At 34.7% G+C, this 18,268-nt stretch overlaps 1 protein-coding gene across 1 annotated transcript in view; it reads left to right on the top strand.

Moving 5' to 3' along the window:
- The window catches only part of dntt (deoxynucleotidyltransferase, terminal), a 94,648-nt gene extending 76,787 nt beyond the window's left edge, over positions 1 to 17,861 (top strand). Inside the window, exons 9-11 of the mRNA XM_016487324.1 lie at positions 14,574 to 14,807; positions 17,406 to 17,471; positions 17,802 to 17,861. Coding sequence (XP_016342810.1) covers positions 14,574 to 14,807; positions 17,406 to 17,471; positions 17,802 to 17,861 — 360 coding nt within the window. The remainder of the gene's footprint in view (positions 1 to 14,573; positions 14,808 to 17,405; positions 17,472 to 17,801) is intronic.
- Positions 17,862 to 18,268: the final 407 nt, after the last annotated feature.

Here is an 18,268-nt window from a genome sequence, read left to right as displayed (position 1 = left end):
TGTATCTTATTGTATTAGTCTGTATAGAGTTATAGTCAATGTAAAAAAAAAAAAGCAAATGGGAGAAGCAGATGAACACAAAAATCACTGTAACACATTGTAGATGTGAAGAACAAAACTATACTCCTTTGCTCTTTCTATGTACATAGGGATTTGAATGTCACAGTAGTGTGGAAGTGTAAAGTGTTTCTGTGAAACTGAGTGATGAAGTGATGATGGACTTCAGGACACTGAAGCTGGAGACAGATTTATTGATAGAGTGAATCACGGTTTAGTTTGCTGAGCTGATCTTTTGTTCATTGGGAGTTTCTAGTCTTGAAGGCCACAGAAAACAGGTTGTTTTTGCTTTCAGTATCTGTTTAGTTTCAGTAAAATTAATGCTGATTTCGATTTTGTTTATTCAATTCAGGGATCAATTGGGGATTAATTTGAAGCAAATTAAAGGAAATTAATCAAAGAAGTTAATTTTTATTTAAGTGTGTGTGTGTATTTATATATTTTTATAACTGTTGTTGTTTATTAAGTATTATTATTCAATAAATAATATTTTATATAAATAATAGTAGCATCTAATAATAGTATTTAGTATTGGGAAACAGTCTGCGTGTTCGTGATGGTGATTTTAGTTTAATTGTTCCGCCATTAGATGGCGACAAGAGACTGTTTTACGAGTCAGCAGTAAAGACTTTTAAATTGAAAGAGACTGAAATGGGGTTGTAAGCAAGGAAGTTATTTTTACTTTAAACAGCAGCTTGTAAAACACAGCCAACAAATGCACTGAGCAGCGCTGTCATCGGAAATTACCATTAACAGATGAAAGGATAATACGACAAAGATATCGCTTTCCTCAGCAGACATTCAAACTGTCATAATGTTTTATTGTGAATATGAGATTGAACTGAAGAATGAATGCTGTATCAGATGCAGGTAATCACACTCGCTCAGTCCATCTCTCCCTCATAATACTCCATTCTGCATAATATACAGCTTTTAATACAGTAATACAATAAGCTTTCAATGAAGCAACTCAAAGTTCCTTCGTTACTAGTTCTAAAGTGACATTTTCGAATTAGTAATGGAGGCTTGAGCTCAGCTGTTAAACTGTCAACTTTAGATTTGAATCCGTGGCAGAAGGAAGTAGTTCTGCACAAAAGAGGTCTTTTAAAGACACTGCATTGTTCTTTCTTGTTTACTTACACACTTGTGGCGTTGAACTGCTGTATAAACGCAATATCATATTGCTGTATATCAGCATAGCTGTGATTACCTACAGCCAAATCACAGCCATGCTGATATACAGCCATGTTGCACTGCTATCTCCAGTATATATGTCTCATTTGATTGTAATTATAATCCAGCTTTCATGAATTGCTGTGTGCATGTAATGTAGACATGTGTTAGGTGTTGATTTGAGACTCATTGATAAAGAGCTGACTGAGTGCAGAGGTCAGTAGATAAGACATCTGGACATGAGAAGGCATTTCTGCTGCAGATGGAGCAGAGAGATGAACATGAGAATGTGAATACTAAGCAGAGATAGATGGAGCGAACAAGAACGATGAAACACGCATGTTGTTGCCACCTGGAAGCCTGGAGGAGTTCATGCGGCGAGTGAGTGGGAGGCGACGGGGCCGATGATGGGTTTCTTGTCGCCCTCTCTGTCATTTCAGAGATTAAAAATAACCCAGCGTCTGCACTCCTTCCTCTTTCGCTTTGTATTGCTTGCTATCCGTCCTTATACATTGTTATTAGCTTATGTGTTAAAAACATTCACACTGATCACACCTGCATTCAGATCTGATCTCGAGGGAAACAAACATCACAAATGAGACTTTTTAACAGCTCAATCGCTTCTCCTAGGCAGTAATACAATTGAATTGAGAGCAGAAAGAGACTTCAGCTCAAATGTCCATGCATTTTCCATTTTATATCATTACTGTCTTGGAGAAATGTTTCTCTACAGAAGAAGAAGAAGAAGAAGAAACACACACACCCACACACACACACACACAGCCCAGTGAGGGCTCCTGCCCCCGAGTTTAGCCCAGTGAGGGCTCCTGTCCCCATGCTTAGTCTAAGGAGGGCTCCAGTCCCTGAATCCCCTCCCGAGCGCCCTCAAGTGCCCGCTTCTCCAGAGCACCCCTAGAATTCCTAATTTCCCCCAAGAACATTTTCTTGGGGGGGGGGGATCCTTGGTCTCAGGACCAAGTTGACACTAAAAAGAAACGTAACTCAGATCTCAAGTTTTCTGAGTTGTGCAAGAAAAACCGCTGAGAATAACTATCCCGTGTCCATCCTCCGTGACTCCAGGGGGCGAGAGACAGCTGGTGATTAAGTGGCAGTAAAGAAGGTCGATTTTATGTCAAGTAACCTTGTAAGATGTCGCCCCTCGAGGCTCATGGCATCACATCATGGTGTTTTATTCATCCAGCCTGCGGAGAGAGCGAGCAGTAAAATATATCTGAAAGGATAAGAAATGTCCTTGTGAAAAGACGCCTGCATCATTTTTTATTTATCAGTTTTTTGGCTGCTCAAGAAGGTCAGTCTTAGAAAATCCAGCGGGTCATGGCAGTAGAGCTGTGAATTTATATATTTCCTCTGACCCCTGTGGTTAACATTATTACAGCCACTGGTTGTCAGGGTCGATTATAAAGCGAATATAATCAATGGTTTTGTGTGTGTGGCACTGAAACCTCTGCAGACCCGTTACTGGATGGCTCCGACACCTCAATCAATCGGCAGAGGTGTTGGGTCAGTGATTCTTCATCCCCTGCTGATCGAACCTTTAGCCCTGGGTCTTCAACTGTCAGACAAGCCAACACAGACACACCAGTTTTATTTCATACTGTGTAACTCACTGAACTCAGTTCATTACAGGGAATTGAGAACCACTCGTCCCCAAAAATACTCATATGAACACATTAATATTCACTGTTGTGTTTATCACACCAACAAATACTTAATACTTAAAGACTATTTATTTTCATATCTTTTAATCTGGACTAAAATATTCCCTAGGTATTGCTTGAAAATGTTCTGATTCTTTATTATTTTTTGTTGTTGTTTTTTTCAGTTTGAACCAATTGTTTACACAAACCATTTTACATTTAAATCTGGACTTAAGTTGGCCACACACTAGACAATTTTCAAATCTTAACCAATTTTAAAACCATGGGAGGCCACAGATATGAAGAGAGTTTCAACCGATTTTTAGCCTTATAATCCTCTGAATGCACACACTAGACAATTCGACCAAACTCCAAGACCACACACTTGTTGATTGTAGGGACGATTTCACAGTGACACGAGATCTCACGGAGACTTGCAAAATCAAACATGAATAGAGAAGAAAAACAAATGGAAGACAATCGACATTGTCAGCTGGCTGTCTTGGTGCTCGTTCTGTTTCACAGTGAAAAACAAAGTATAAAAAGAATATGGGTGATGTATTCTGCTTTCGTGGCATGTGTGTGGCTGCCAAGTTTCAGCTATCGAAGCACGCAACATCCAGTAAGTGACGCTTGCTCGCTCTCATTGGCTATCGCGGGTATCAAGTCAGAGGCAGCCAGATCAAGAGTCAGATTTTGAGTTTGGGGATGCTCCATCTCAATCGGAAACAGTTAAATAATCGCAATGACACCACACAATAGAGGATTTTTTGGACAAAAAAAAATCGCTTGCGACAAGCCGCAAATCGGGCCACATCCCCTGATCGTTCGGGGGTGCAAATCGGGCTTAAAATTGGCCTTAAAATCCTCTAGTGTGTGGCCAGCCTAAACCATGCAAGTGTTATTTTAGTATCACTTAAAAAAAAATTAATTATATTTTTTGTTAATATTTAGATTTTTTTTTTTTTTATATTTTCCATTTTTGTTTTCGTTAAATTTTAAGTAATTTTATTATGTGTTTTTGTCATTTATAGTAGCTTTATATATATATATATATACAGTATATTCATTCATTCATTTATTATTTATTTATAGAGCACATTTAAAAAACAACCCAAGGTTGACCAAAGTGCTGTACAGATCAAGAAACAACAAATAAAAAATGAAAAATTACAATCTATAAAGCAACAAACATAACCTGGTGATCTGGATGGGTTGTGACAGCGTAGAATGTCGGATAAATACGTTGGGGCTAGGCCATGTAGTGCTTTAAAAACAAAAACTAAAATTTTAAATTCTGTTCTCAGTTTGACTGGTAGCCAGTGCAGAGAAGTTAAAATAGGAGTAATGTGATCGTATTTTCGACTACCAGTCAGCAGCCTGGCTGCAGCATTTTGAACCATTTGAAGACGCCCGATAGATGCTTGGTTTGCTCCATAATAGAGTGAATGACAGTAGTCAAGGCGTGAAGTAATGAATGCATGGATAACTATTTCAAAATTCTTTAGAGAGAGAAAAGATTTAACTTTTGCGAGATGTCGTAGATGAAAAAAAAAAACATGATTTGACAAAATTTATTTGTTTGTCAAACTTGAGACCTGAATCAAAAAACACACCTACATTTTTCGCACATGGAGTAACATAAGAACTTAAATCGCCAAGGTCCAGATCGCTAAAAAAGTCATAAAAATCACTTGGACCAAACAGTATTACTTCAGTTTTATTCTCATTTAAGGCCAATGAATTGTGCGTGAGCCATAATTTCACTTCCTGTAAACGCTAGCAGGACCTCTATGGAGCTTGAGTCATTATGTTTAAATGGGAGGTAATTTGGTGTCATCATTGTATAAGTGAAATGATACTCCATATTTGAAAAAGATGGAACCCAATGGCAGCAAGTATAAAGAGAACAATGTTGGGGCAAGAATAGAACCCTGTGGAACACCACAGGAGAGATGTGCTGCTGAGGAGGTATGTTTCCCGATGCATACAGAGAACTTCCTGTTGGTAAAAAAAACAGGAAACAATTTAGAAAGGTGCCTTGAATGCCTACACGATTTTCCAGGCAGGAAATAAGAACTGTATGCTCGAAATTAGAAATGACCTAAATCAGACACATCAAGATTTGGTTTCTTCAGAAAAATAGTCAGGCAGTCAGGGACCATACCGGAAACAATTTAGAAAGGTGCCTTGAATGCCTACACGATTTTCCAGTCAGGAAATAAGAACTGTATGCTCGACATTAGAAATGACCTAAATCAGACACATCAAGATTTGGTTTCTTCAGAAAAATAGTCAGGCAGTCAGGGACCATACCAGTACTCAAACGCATGTTAATAAAAAACAGGAGATCAGGCCCTATAATATCAACAATTTGCTTAAAACAGTGTGAAGGAATACTATCATATGGACAAGAAGTAGGTTTCAGGTGATCAATAATGTCTTTACAGGTCTGGAGAGAAATTAAATCAAACATGCTCCAGGTAGAAGAGCACCTAGTTATTTCGGAAAAGGCATAAGGAGTCACCAGTGATTGTGGTCTTGACCTTGTTGTCTTCTCAACAAAAAAACGACCGAAAGTTTTCACATAAGAGATCAGACACATCGGAGAAAACCTCAACAGCAGGGTTTAAAACAGCATCTATTGTTGAAAATAGAACTCTTGGTCTATGGTGATTTTTTGTGACAATCTCTGAAAGAAATTTATATTTAGCAGACTTAACAGCTTTCTGAAAAATGGAGAGAGACTCCCTTAAAATGTCATAGGACACCTGCAGCCTGTCCTTATGCCATTTGCATTGTGCTCGTCTACAGTTCTACAGAATAGAGTCATTAAACCAAGGAGCAGCTTTTTTTAGTAGATCGCTTAATCTTCAAGGGAGCAATGTTATTAACAATAATACAAAAAAAAAAATTCAAATATGCGTCAGAATCAGAGCTTTCTGAAAACCAGTTTGTGACTGACAATTCATCAACTGCCTTGTAAGCGATAACAAAATCCTTGCAGGCTGTAGGAGGAAAATAACGAACCTAACGGGCCTGAACAGGTGTAGTACTTGATCGATGAGGAAGGGCAGTGGTGGAGGGCACAGATTTATGGTCAGAAAAAACAATGTCTCCAGTCTCCATGTCCGTAATGGAAAATCTGTGGGAAAATTCCCACAGATCCAAGATATGACCATGAATGTGCGTAGGACTTTGCACCCATTGAGAAAAACTAAAAGAATCCATAAGATTACAAAAATCCTTGGATAGCGGTTTACCAGGACGGCAGATGTAAATATTAAAGTCACCAAGCAATAAAATTTGATCATACATGGTTACTACATTCCCGTTTATCGGTTTTTGCAAATGAACTCTTCATATATATATATATATATATATATGTCTGTAGAGTTTTTTATAAATTTTTATTTCAGTTTTATTTATTTTAGTGCATCTAAGTAAACTAAATTAAAATGAGAAATGAGAATACTTTTTATATTTTATTTTATTCAGTTAACATTTATTTCACACAATGAATTTTTTATTTATTTTTCCTTATTTATTTTTATTGTTTTAGTTTGTATTAGTTTTAGTTAACTATAATAACCCTGAAATATGCCCTAGATATTGATTGAAAATTGTCCTTATGAAAATGGTTCTTTATAGATGAAATATTTTATAGTAGAAACTTTTGTTTATTTTTTTCTCTCCATTTTAATCTGGATTAAAACATGCCAGAAAAAATATATAGATGTTGATTGAAAATATTCGGATAATTTATTATTATTATTATTATTAATAATAAAAGTTGTATTCTTTTGCACTTTAATCTGTAACATTTGTTTTACTTTATACATTTTTATGGTGTAGGTGTTATTGTTTTTAGAGTTATTTTAACTCTAAATCTAGAGTTATTTTTGTTTTAAGAAAAAAGTTATTAAACTTGTTATTAAGAGGACAGAAGCTTTTGTAACTTAATTCAATATCATGATAAATGCATCAGCAATTATTGTTATATTAAAAATGTATAATTATTGTTATAATTGTTAATAAATTATTAATATAATTTTGTCACATGGTTTGCCACAACATTGCTTCCGCAGTTTTTTTGGTTTTGTTTTGTTTTCTTGAGTGCTAATGCAAAATTTAAAACACACAAAATAATGCAAGTGCATAAAATATATACACTTGCATTATTTTGTGTTTTAAATTTTGCATCATGTACAATGTTAACCAAGCATTTGCATACTTGATTATTTCTGGCCTTAAATAGTTGCATTCCACTGCATTACTTCTCTCCTGTCGAATGCATTTTTCAAATAGCGTGCAGACGTGAAATCAGTCATGTATAATTTCCTCGAAGAATTATGCGCACTATGCATGCTGTGATCTACCGCTGCACAGCAATTTCAGCAATCACGTTCAACAGTTGCAGCAGAAGCTGGTGAATCAAAGGCTGCACGGCTCAAACGTGCTGTGCAAACACAAGCTAATCTTTGCTCTCGGGGCAGCGGGTTTGAAGTTTCCGACTCCTGCTCGCTGCCAATGTGACATTACATCAGCCGTCGTCATGGTGACACACTTTCTGTTGTCCTCTGCGTCAGCTGTTTGTCCTGGCCTTCAAAAGAGAAAGAAAAAAACATAAAATGCATAAAAATGCTGAAGCATCAGATAGCGTTTGCAAAAACATGCACGCCTGGCTGCGCTGTTTATGTGTGCGTGTGGCTGTTTTGATTTTAAAAATATCGCTGATCTTGTCATCTTAGCATGGATTATTTTTTATAAAAATTCGATTTTTATCTCTAAGTCAACATGAAACCATATTTGCAACCCTCTAATGTGACATATTTCAGAATGAGAGTCCAAACAGCTGATAAAAACATCACAATAATCCACACCACTCCAGTTCATCAGTTAACATCTTGAGAAGACAAAAGCTGAAATAAATCCATCAAGACGTTTTTAACTAAAATACGAGTTCATGATCCTGACGGCAACCATTGACTGCAGAGGATCCATTGGTGAGCAAGTGATGCAATGCTACATTTCTCCAAATCTGATGAAGAAACAAACTCATCTATATCTTGGATGACCTGAGGGTGACTAAATGTTCAGCATATTTTCATTTTTGGGTGAACTATTCCTAAATAAATTCAGCCCAACTGAATGCATTCAGATGTATGGACTGCACTGACTAGTAAAGTCTGAATTATATTAGCAAGTTATAGCTCCTAATTCATTTTAATCAGATGAATGCAATGCATTGAGGACTGCTGAGATGTTTTCTGATGAAATAACGGCTTGTAGTGTGATGCAAAGCACTGCGGTAACTCAGCGCTGTGCGTAGCTTTATCTCTGTGTCAGGAAGTGAACGGCATTGTACACAATAAATATTGTTGGCTCTGTGACGAATTGCTTGCATTTCTCTATTGTCGCTTGGGATAAAAGTGTCTAATGAATGCATAAATGCAAATCTAAATGTAAAAGTGTCTTTTAAATGCATAAATGTAAAATGCAAAACCTTATAGGTGTAAATCGCTGCCGGTGTGAACGCATAGTGTTAGCATCTAAATTCATTCTGTTAAACTTCATCTTTCCTGTGCTTTAGATTCATACGGTGCAGCTTCAGCCTCACATTCACTGCCAAATGTGAAGTGTTGCAAAGTCCTCTCCCGTCGCATACGAAGTAGTGGGCAAACGTAGCTGAAAAAGCACAGATGCACCAGAAATAGTGCACCATCTGGACACCTTTGGCTCCTGTGATGAGAGATGCTCTAATCCCAATCTCACGTACTGTACGGGACAGATACAGCAGCCATGAGCGGTCAGATGCAGCCAAATCCACTGAAGTCTGCGGTTCTCAGACAGACGAACCACAAATTAGATCTCGTTTATGCAGTATTAGTGGTTTCTTTAGACCTCAATGAGATCTGTGCTCAGATTTGATCCCTAAAATGTCTACAAAAGTCAGAGATTTCAATATGAACTCATGATCTGAGCTGCTCTTCACATTCATTTGTGTGATTGTGTAATCGTAGAATTTATTGCAGTTTAAAGCAAACTCTGCATTATTTGCAGCCACTTGCATTTTTGTCTAATTTCTGCAATTTTTTGGTAAAAAAAAAAAATATTAGCATAAAATGGGGGAAGCAATTTTAACTAATAAAATCCACACTTTCAGTAATGATGCACAAATGCATTTACAGATAGTTGTACTTGTACTGTCACTAACACAATACATAAGTACGTCATGATTATTGGTGAGGATATTACTGTAAAAAAAAAAGCCACATATTTCTGCAAGTTTTGAGAAAAGCTGCAAGTTTTGTTATTTTAGGCCACAAAAATCTGAAAAAAGAATTCTGGTGGGATTATCTGTTCTCTTATTATATGACAGAGATTCATTTTTGTCAGCTTAACCTGTTTGACATATAATATTTTTCTCGAAGCATATTAAGTACATTTTTGAGAAAAGCAGCAGCAAATTCAGTCATTTTAGGCCACAAAAATCAGAAAAATGTCCACAAAATCCAGGTGGGATTGTCTATACTCTTCCTATATGACGGATTTACAAATTTTTTTTTGTCAGCTGAACCTGTTTGATGTAAAATATTTACTTGAAATATTTAAAGTTAATATTTCAATAATTAAATAACGCATTCGCAGATTCCCTGATGTAATTTAATGGTCATATAATATGCAGATAAACAAATGAAATATTTATCCTTGTTTTAATACACTAGTGGTCAAAAGTTTGGAATATTTAACATTTTTAATGTTTCTGAAAGAAGTTTCTTCTGTACACCAAGGCTGCATTTATTTGATCAAAAATACAGTAAAAATTGTGAAATATTTTTACAATGTAAAACAGCTGTTTTCTATGTGAATATCTGTTAAACTGTAATATATTTCTGTGATGCGCAGCTGTATTTTCAGCATCATTACTCCAGTCTTCAGTGTCACATGATCTTCAGAAATCATTCTAATATGCTGATTTGAATTATTATTACTGCACAATTATTATTAATGGTTCTTTTTATTATCAGTGTTTTGCTTCTTAATATTTTATGTGGAAACTTTGACTGAATTTCAAATAGAAATCAGTTTTAAATTTAAAATCAGCATATTAGAATGATTTCTGAAGGATCATGTGACAGTCAAGACTGGAGGAATGATGTTGAAAATTCAGCTTTGATCACAGAAATAAATGACATTTTACTATATATTCACAAAGAAAAGAGTTATTTTAAATTGCAATAATATTTCAATTTTTTTATTTAATTTTTGATCAAATAAATGCAGCCTTGGTGAGCAGAAGACATAAAAAAACATTAATTGTTCAAAGTGTTTTATTTATTTATTTATTTGTTTAATTATTTAATTTAATTTTAGATCTATATGTTTAAGTATTGCCCTTTTGTCAACTGTTGTTCCTTCATGAAAATGAAGTACTGTTGACTGAGCTGTGTGTTTTTAAGAAAAGCATCGAGGTTAAACGTGATAGCATCTGCTGAGTGATCATGTGTCTCAGTATCAGAGTGTCGTTCACAGAGAAGTGTACAGCAGGCGTTGAGCTAATTTTTACACAGGGTTACAGGACTGGTCTGTGGGTTTAACGGATGCAGAGCTGGAAGCCTCTGGCAGTTACTGCTCTTTAAGACGAGCGCTGCAGATTTATGGCCTGTGAGAGGGATACAGTAGGGCGACCGTTATTAAGGGTGCTGCAATTAAACTGACAATTTGTAATGTAAATCGTCTTAGTTCTGCCCCTGTCAGGCGCTGGATAATCAGAGCGGCTCGCAGCCGGCGGAAATCAATTCTCAGGCCTGACTCTATCTTTTTTCTCCTCTTCCTTCCTTCTCTCATCTGTTTATGTGTCTCTCTGCTCTTATACAAGCTCTCTTCACTTGCGCATTAGCTTTATTATTTCTCTGTCTTTCTGTCTGTCTAGCTTTCATCATTTACTCTGCCCTTTATTCCTTGACCTTTTTTCCTTCTTATTTTAGTGTTTATATTCTACTCATTAATATATTTTTTAAAACTTGCTTTATTTTTATATTTTCTGTTTTCATTTAATTTTAGTTTAGGTTTTAGTAATTTGTGTGCTTTAGTTTTTTTTTTATTGTTTCTTATTTATTTATTTTATAAATTTTTTGTTTATTAGTTTTTGTTTTTTTATTGAGCTTTAATATATTTTGTGTCAGTTTTAGTAATTTGAGCATTTCAGTAATTTACCAAAGCAGCATATCTAATTTTTATTTAGTAGTTGATGTACTAGAATAACTACAACTGAAATAAAGATGAATAAAAACTATATAGACATTAAATAAATAAATGAAAAAATACATGCACGAATGATAAACAACAACTTTGCTAAAACTTGAACTAAAATTAAAATAAAAATTTAAATATATAAAAATGAAATCATTAGAAAAAAAAACCGAATAATAAAATAATGAATACTCATTCAGAATATTAATAATTACAACATTTCAATAATTTAAAAATATAAAAACTAATAATAAAATAGTAAAATATAAAAACTCATTCAAAATATTAATAACGTCTCTCAACTGTCAATGATACTAAAATAAAATAAAATATTAATTAGATTGTGTCCATTTCTTGGCCTTCATTCCTTTTCCATACATTGCATTCTCTTTCTCTCTCTCTTTATTTAAAGCTACGCTGCTCTTTATTTATTGTGACTGTACAGAGCAGGAGTCGTGAATTGATTTCATTTCTTGTGGAGTGGAACCATTTAGCGCAGATGCAGAAAGATGTCCCGCTGCTCTGGGATCCAGCCTTATAATTTAAGAGGAATTGTATTTCAGCTTCTGTATTCTTTAACGGAATAGGAAGCGATTGAGGTTTGGTGAATGGCTCGACAATTAGCACACTTCAGTCCAATCACACGGCTTTGTTGAGTTTATTTAGCGCCGGCGCTCTGATCTTCTGTCTGTCAGACACCAAATCATTTGTTAAAGCAAGCAAACTCTTGTTCAAGGTGCAAATGACATCAGGCTTCATCGGTGTGGGCCGATGGCTTCAGGACGGTCCAGTGGAACCGCAAACTACAAAATGCATTGCTTTTTCATTTGCATTCGGTTAACATGGAGTATGAGAGGAAAACAAAGACAAATTGCAAAATTATGCAGAAAAATATTTATGTTTTGTCTGGAAAATAAATGCAGGAAGACTGTAACAGCAGAGGTCATTTTTATTTGTGGATTTTTGTCTTATTTATTCATGTGAAATATACTGCTTTAAAGGGTTAGTTCACCCAAAAATGAAAATTCTGTCATTAATTACTCACCCTCGTTTTGTTCCAAACCCGTAAGACCTTCGTTCATCTTCAGAACACAATTTAAGATATGTTTGATGAAACCTGAGGGCTCTCTGACCCTGCATAGACAGCAAGGTAACTACCACGTTCAAGGTCCAGAATGACGTCATCATGCCGGATCTGGGTCAGCGCCGCCACACGCTCGTGAACGCGCATCCAAAGTGACGCAGTAGAGACGAAAATGTGGAATAAAGTTGTTATTTTTGTTTTCTTTGCGCAAAAAGTATTCTTGTAGCTTCGTAGCTTTACAGTTGAACCACTGGTGTCACACAGACTACTTTGTCGATCATCTTGGTACTTTTCTGGAGTCTTACGGGTTTCGAACAAAACGAGGGTGAGTAATTAATAACAGAATTTTCATTTTTGGGTGAACTAACCCTTTAATAATGGTCATTTTGGAGAGGTTCGATTTTATTTAAATTCAGCTTTGCATCACAGGAATAAATTGGCAAACTAAATAGTAGTGCTGGGCGGTATACCGGTTCATACCGAATACCGGTGTTTATTTTTGTTATGATATGAATTTTTAAAATACCGCAATACCGGTGCATGTGTACGAAACAACGTTTGGAACGCGACACTGTTTGAAAGGGGTCCCTTTTAGGGCATTCTAAGTCAATATACTGCAGTATTTCCTCTGAATCAGTAGAAAATATGGTTAACACCCGGTCATGCATGGAAAAAAAAATACCGTCTTGTACCGTGAAACCGGTATAATTTTGAAAAATACCGTGATATACATTTTTGGTCATACCGCCCAGTACTACTAAATAGTTCTCTCCTTAAATATTAAGAGATCAAACAACATATTAATGAGTTACTCCAAATTTCACCAAAAGCTTATGGATGTAATTATAAGTCAGATATTTAAGTGAGTTGCTTCTTAGGAAGATTCATTCATGTGTTTTGGATGGCTCTTATGGTTTTGCTAGTGAATCGCTTGAACTGAATGATCGAAGTCACGAGTTTGAATCAATCGGTGCGGTTCCAGATTAAATGACTCACTCAATTGAATCGGTTTCTCTGTCTTCAGTCATGTTTACACGACACTGTCAGCACTACTACTGGCTCAGCTCACTAGTGTTAAAAATATGATGTTTGCATATAAAATCCATATTTCCATTCCAAACATAACATCTATATTGAGGTGAGGTAACCGGTTTACTGCTAACTAGTGAAACACTCCATTAATATAATGAGCTGCAGCTCAAAATACATGTTAGATGGAAACATTGTGCATTATGATGGAGTTTGTAGCTTAATTCACTATATTTGAAATAGTTTGAGCTGCAGTTCAGTTGCTGACAGTTCAATAGAAATCAGTTGAAAGCATCCAGTATATTATCAGTATATATTGTAATAAATATCTGAGAAATGATTGTTGTATCTGATTGTATTAGTCTGTATAGAGTAATAGTCGATGTAAAAAGAGCAGATGAACACAAAACAATTACATAGTCAGAATATTATATAATCACAATTTACAAATGATTTACTTCTCTATATATTAATGATTTACATTTAGTTTTGTATTTGTATATTCACACTTAAATCTATGTATTCCAGTTTGCATTTATATATATTTACAGCTATAACTGCATACTCACGATTTACATTTATGCATTCAGATTTATAACTATATATTATGATTTATTTAGTTTCATACTAATATTTACATATTCAGATTGACTTCTATATATTCTAATTTACATTCATATATTAAAATGTATAACTATATATTCAGATTTACATATTTGATGTAATTATTTATAATTGTTTTACATAATTATCGGCTCTTCATAAACATTAAAAATACATTTTAATTTACATTTATTTATTTATTTTATATCCAAACAAATAAATATGTGACCCTGGAGCACAAAACCAGTCATAAGTCGCTGGGGTATATTTGTAGCAATAGCCAACAATACATTGTATGGGTCAAAATTATTGATTTTTCTTTTATGTCAAAAATCATTAGTATATTAAGTAAAGATCATGTTCCATGAAGATATTTTGTAAATTTCCTACCGTAAATATATCAAAACTTAATTTTTGATTAGTAATATGCATTGCTAAGAACTTCATTTGGACAACTTTAAAAATGATTTTCTCAATATTTAGATTTTTTTGCACCCTCAGATTCCAGATTTTCAAATATTGTCCTATCCTAACAAACCATACATCAATGGAAGCTTATTTATTCAGCTTTCAGGTGATGTATAAATCTCAATTTCAAAAAATTGACCCTTATGACTGGTTTTGTGGTGCAGGGTCACATATGCTTGTATTGTGAAAACAAAACGAATGAGTATAAAATGTAGATGTTTTTATATTTTCTCTCTTTTACTCAGAACATCCTGCTGTACTCAGACCTCCAGGAGTCGACCTTCGACCTGCGGAAGCTGCCGACTCACTGCTTTGAGGCCATGGATCATTTCAGCAAGTGTTTCCTGATCATAAAGCTGAAGCGCGAGCAGGAGACGGATGCGAGAGCGGGAAAGGACTGGAAAGCGGTGCGTGTGGATCTGGTGGCTCCGCCGCTGGAGCGCTTCGCTTACGCCCTGCTGGGATGGACAGGATCCACGGTACGAGCACAGATATCTGCACAACCAGTCAGTGCCAGGACTCGATCACCCAAAAAATCAAGCACGATCCTGACACATCTTTCACATGCTCAGAACAAAATATTTAGGCATAAATTTAACAGTTAGTTGGTTAATTAGTTTGTTGATAATTTGCGTGAAAATATTACTACATGTTGCACAGTGGACACTTAATAGTAACTACTAAAAAGCAATAATAATAATGTTAATTTAAATTCATTATTATTTTTGATTAAAGAAATTTTGTATGAACTTGAAAAAATTGTAACTAAGAAAATTTTTTTTTTTTTTAAATTAAAAGTTAGATGTTCATACAATTATATTAATAATTTGTATTTAAAAATTCGAAATAAATTATGTTTCATTATATATATATATATATACGTATACACCTGGTTATTTTGTATTTAAAACCCATTTAGAAATCTGACCGGTTTCATTTATGCACACTGTACAGAATTTCCACCTTAAATTGTTACGTATAAAAAATGTGGCTGTAAAAGTAATTTTAACTTAACTTATATGAAACGGACTTAAAAGCATTTTCATTTAAATATATTTTTATTTTTATTAAAAATTACCTTAAGAAAAATTTTTACTAAGAAAAAGCAATAATAACTTTATTTTTAATTAAAAGTTAAATATATATAAAAAAATAAAAAAAACCTCATGAATTAAAAACCAAATTTGATATTAGTTAAATTAATCTGATAAGTTAAAGTAATGGAAAATATGTTTATTGATCATATAATTTTTTACAGTGTGTGACAGACAGATATGCATGACATTAAGTTTATTAGTTTGTTTGTTTTAAAGCTTTGTAATCCAAAAAGATGCAACATTTTTTATGCAGTTCATATAAATCTTAAATGTAGGCCTAAATATCGTGCATACTGTATTCGACAGACTCCACAATAGACTCCATCTATTGTGTTTGTGTCCGATAAGCACAGAGGAAAGTCTTTAGGGGCGTCAGAGACGGATAGAGTTTGACTCGAGCTGTTTATAGATGACCCCTGACCTTGTGCCTGAGCGCTCACGTCCCCTGCGTCGCGTCTGCAGGCCGAGCTCGACCCATCAGCTGTAATTATTTTCTCCCACTCACCGCCTCCTGGGCCTTGCTATCCCATGATGCCTTGAGCACCCACGGATCGCTGAAGCCGTTCGAGGACCACCAAGATGGAGAACAAGAGGAAGTTCGTTTCTGCAGCTTATCATAATTAATAAATCATTCCATTATGTGCATCTCATTAGACGTTGGGAGTACTTTAAAATGAATTCATGCATTTATTAATTAATGCATTCTCTCTTCATGGCATCCAGTAGTGGCGTTTATTTCCAGCCCGACCAGCCGTGACCTAGAGGAGCTTTAGATAATGACAGAAAACATTAAAAGCACTGTATGTTTGAAGAGCTTAATGGAGGAGCGTTTAAAAAGGTCTGCTGGCCACCATAAGAGTCTCTAAAGAGATTCATGATGCTTAATGCCATAAACAACAGCATCAGTGCACGGTAGTGTGTTCAGGTTCGCTTTAAATCTCATTTAACTGCTTTATTTGCTCAAGGGAAATATATAAACAAGAAATAACAAACTCCATAATATTGCAGACGCTCTACAGTTTAATGGCTTTATTCTTTAGATTATTCTGTTTGTGTACGAGCGGGAACTCACTGCGCTCTGGTAATATTATCTGTAACTGATCAGACGGTCCGATATTATAATGCACAATGTGATTTACACAGATAGCATGGGTTCCTGGATCAATATCAACATTCATGTGCTGCATTTAATCTCATTGCAGTTTACAAAAACATCTGAGATATTAAAAATATCACATTTGGGGGTTTATTTTATATTTCCAATGTGTAACAATAAATGTATATATACACACACACACACACACATATATATATATATATATATATATATATATATACTGTATATATATATTACACTGTTTTAACATTAATAAATTTAATGTTATGCATAATAGTATGTCATGTATAAATGAAATGGTAATAGTAATTTCTGTAATAGTCCTAATAAATGGAATGGGTTTTAAATACAAAATAACCAGCATTATTATATATTTAGAGTTTATTTAGAATTTTTAATAAATTAACATTTCAAAATTTATAAAGAAATGTTATAAACAATTTTATGAATATATAATCTTTAATGAAAAATAAAAGCATTGTTATTATTATTATCATTATTATTATGTGTAATGCATTTTGAATATTATTATTTTAAATACAATTATATTTTTAATAAAATTACATTATAAATTTTCTACATTTTCTGTGTGAATCTAAATTTATTCCTGTGATGCGCAGCTGTATTTTCAGCATCATTACTCCAGTCTTCAGTGTCACATGATCTTCAGAAATCAGAATAATATTTTGATCTGTGAACAAAAAAATTCAGGCTTGTTGAACAATTTTTTTCAAACTAACTTGGCTGTATGAAGGTGCCATTAAATGCATGAAATTACCATGTTAATGTGCAAAGAACATGGTAAAACCATGGCATTCTTAGAAAATAAAATATATGAAATCGGTTTTTCGTTCTTTCTCCAGCTGTTTGAAAGAGACCTGAGACGGTTCGCCAGATTGGAGCGAGGAAAACTGCTGGACACTATCTTTGTGGGGACATTTGGTCCCCATAACGTGATAAATACCAGGTACACACACACACACACACACACACACACACCTCCTCATGACTGCACTGAACACTGCTACTGATCGGAAATAGAATATGTGAGAAATTGCAACACTCAGTATGATGACTGTGGGAGCTAAGGTCTTTCAGGTCATTAAAAGACCTTTTATAAGAATCACCGGCTGATTCTATTCTCCAGGTTTCATGTGCATTCAACAGATCGGCATGAAAAATACAGGCTTTTTATCATTATATTTGTCATGAATTGAAATGTATTCTTGACAAGCTTCTGAGATTTTCCTTTCAATTAGGAGCTGTACTTCCATGACATGAAAAAGCTGGGAATTGTTGAATATGGAGGCCGTATTTAGAAAGTCAAACTAAACGGCTGTCGTGTGGCTGAATCTTTGTCTTCAGATGGTTTACAAGCAGATTTAGCATTCAGTATTTTTATTTTCTGTAGAGAACAGCAGATGTTCCTGTCTCTGCTTTCATCCCATTTAGTGTTGATTGAGTTCAGAGAGCAGGAGTTCCATTAAACTTCCTAGAGGTCCAGTCTGTAATTTAATTAGATTTTTTTCTGAAAAAAGAACAAAAGCGATTAGATTAGCGTCTCTACTCACCCGAGTGAATCTGGGCGATTAGACGAACAAATCTTGATGTTGATGACTTGTCTCTATGAGTTAGTCTATGGTTTCTGTCCGCTGTTCACATGAATAAACAGTGAGTTGATGATTTTTTTCTGCAATTATGATTCTTGTGTAAATGCTTTGTGAAT

This window comes from Sinocyclocheilus anshuiensis, unplaced genomic scaffold, assembly GCF_001515605.1.
Source record: "Sinocyclocheilus anshuiensis isolate Anshui unplaced genomic scaffold, SAMN03320099.WGS_v1.1 scaffold709, whole genome shotgun sequence".
In the NCBI taxonomy this organism is placed as follows: domain Eukaryota; kingdom Metazoa; phylum Chordata; class Actinopteri; order Cypriniformes; family Cyprinidae; genus Sinocyclocheilus; species Sinocyclocheilus anshuiensis.
Note: the sequence above shows the minus strand (reverse complement) of the source record. Positions and strands in the feature narration are given on the sequence as shown.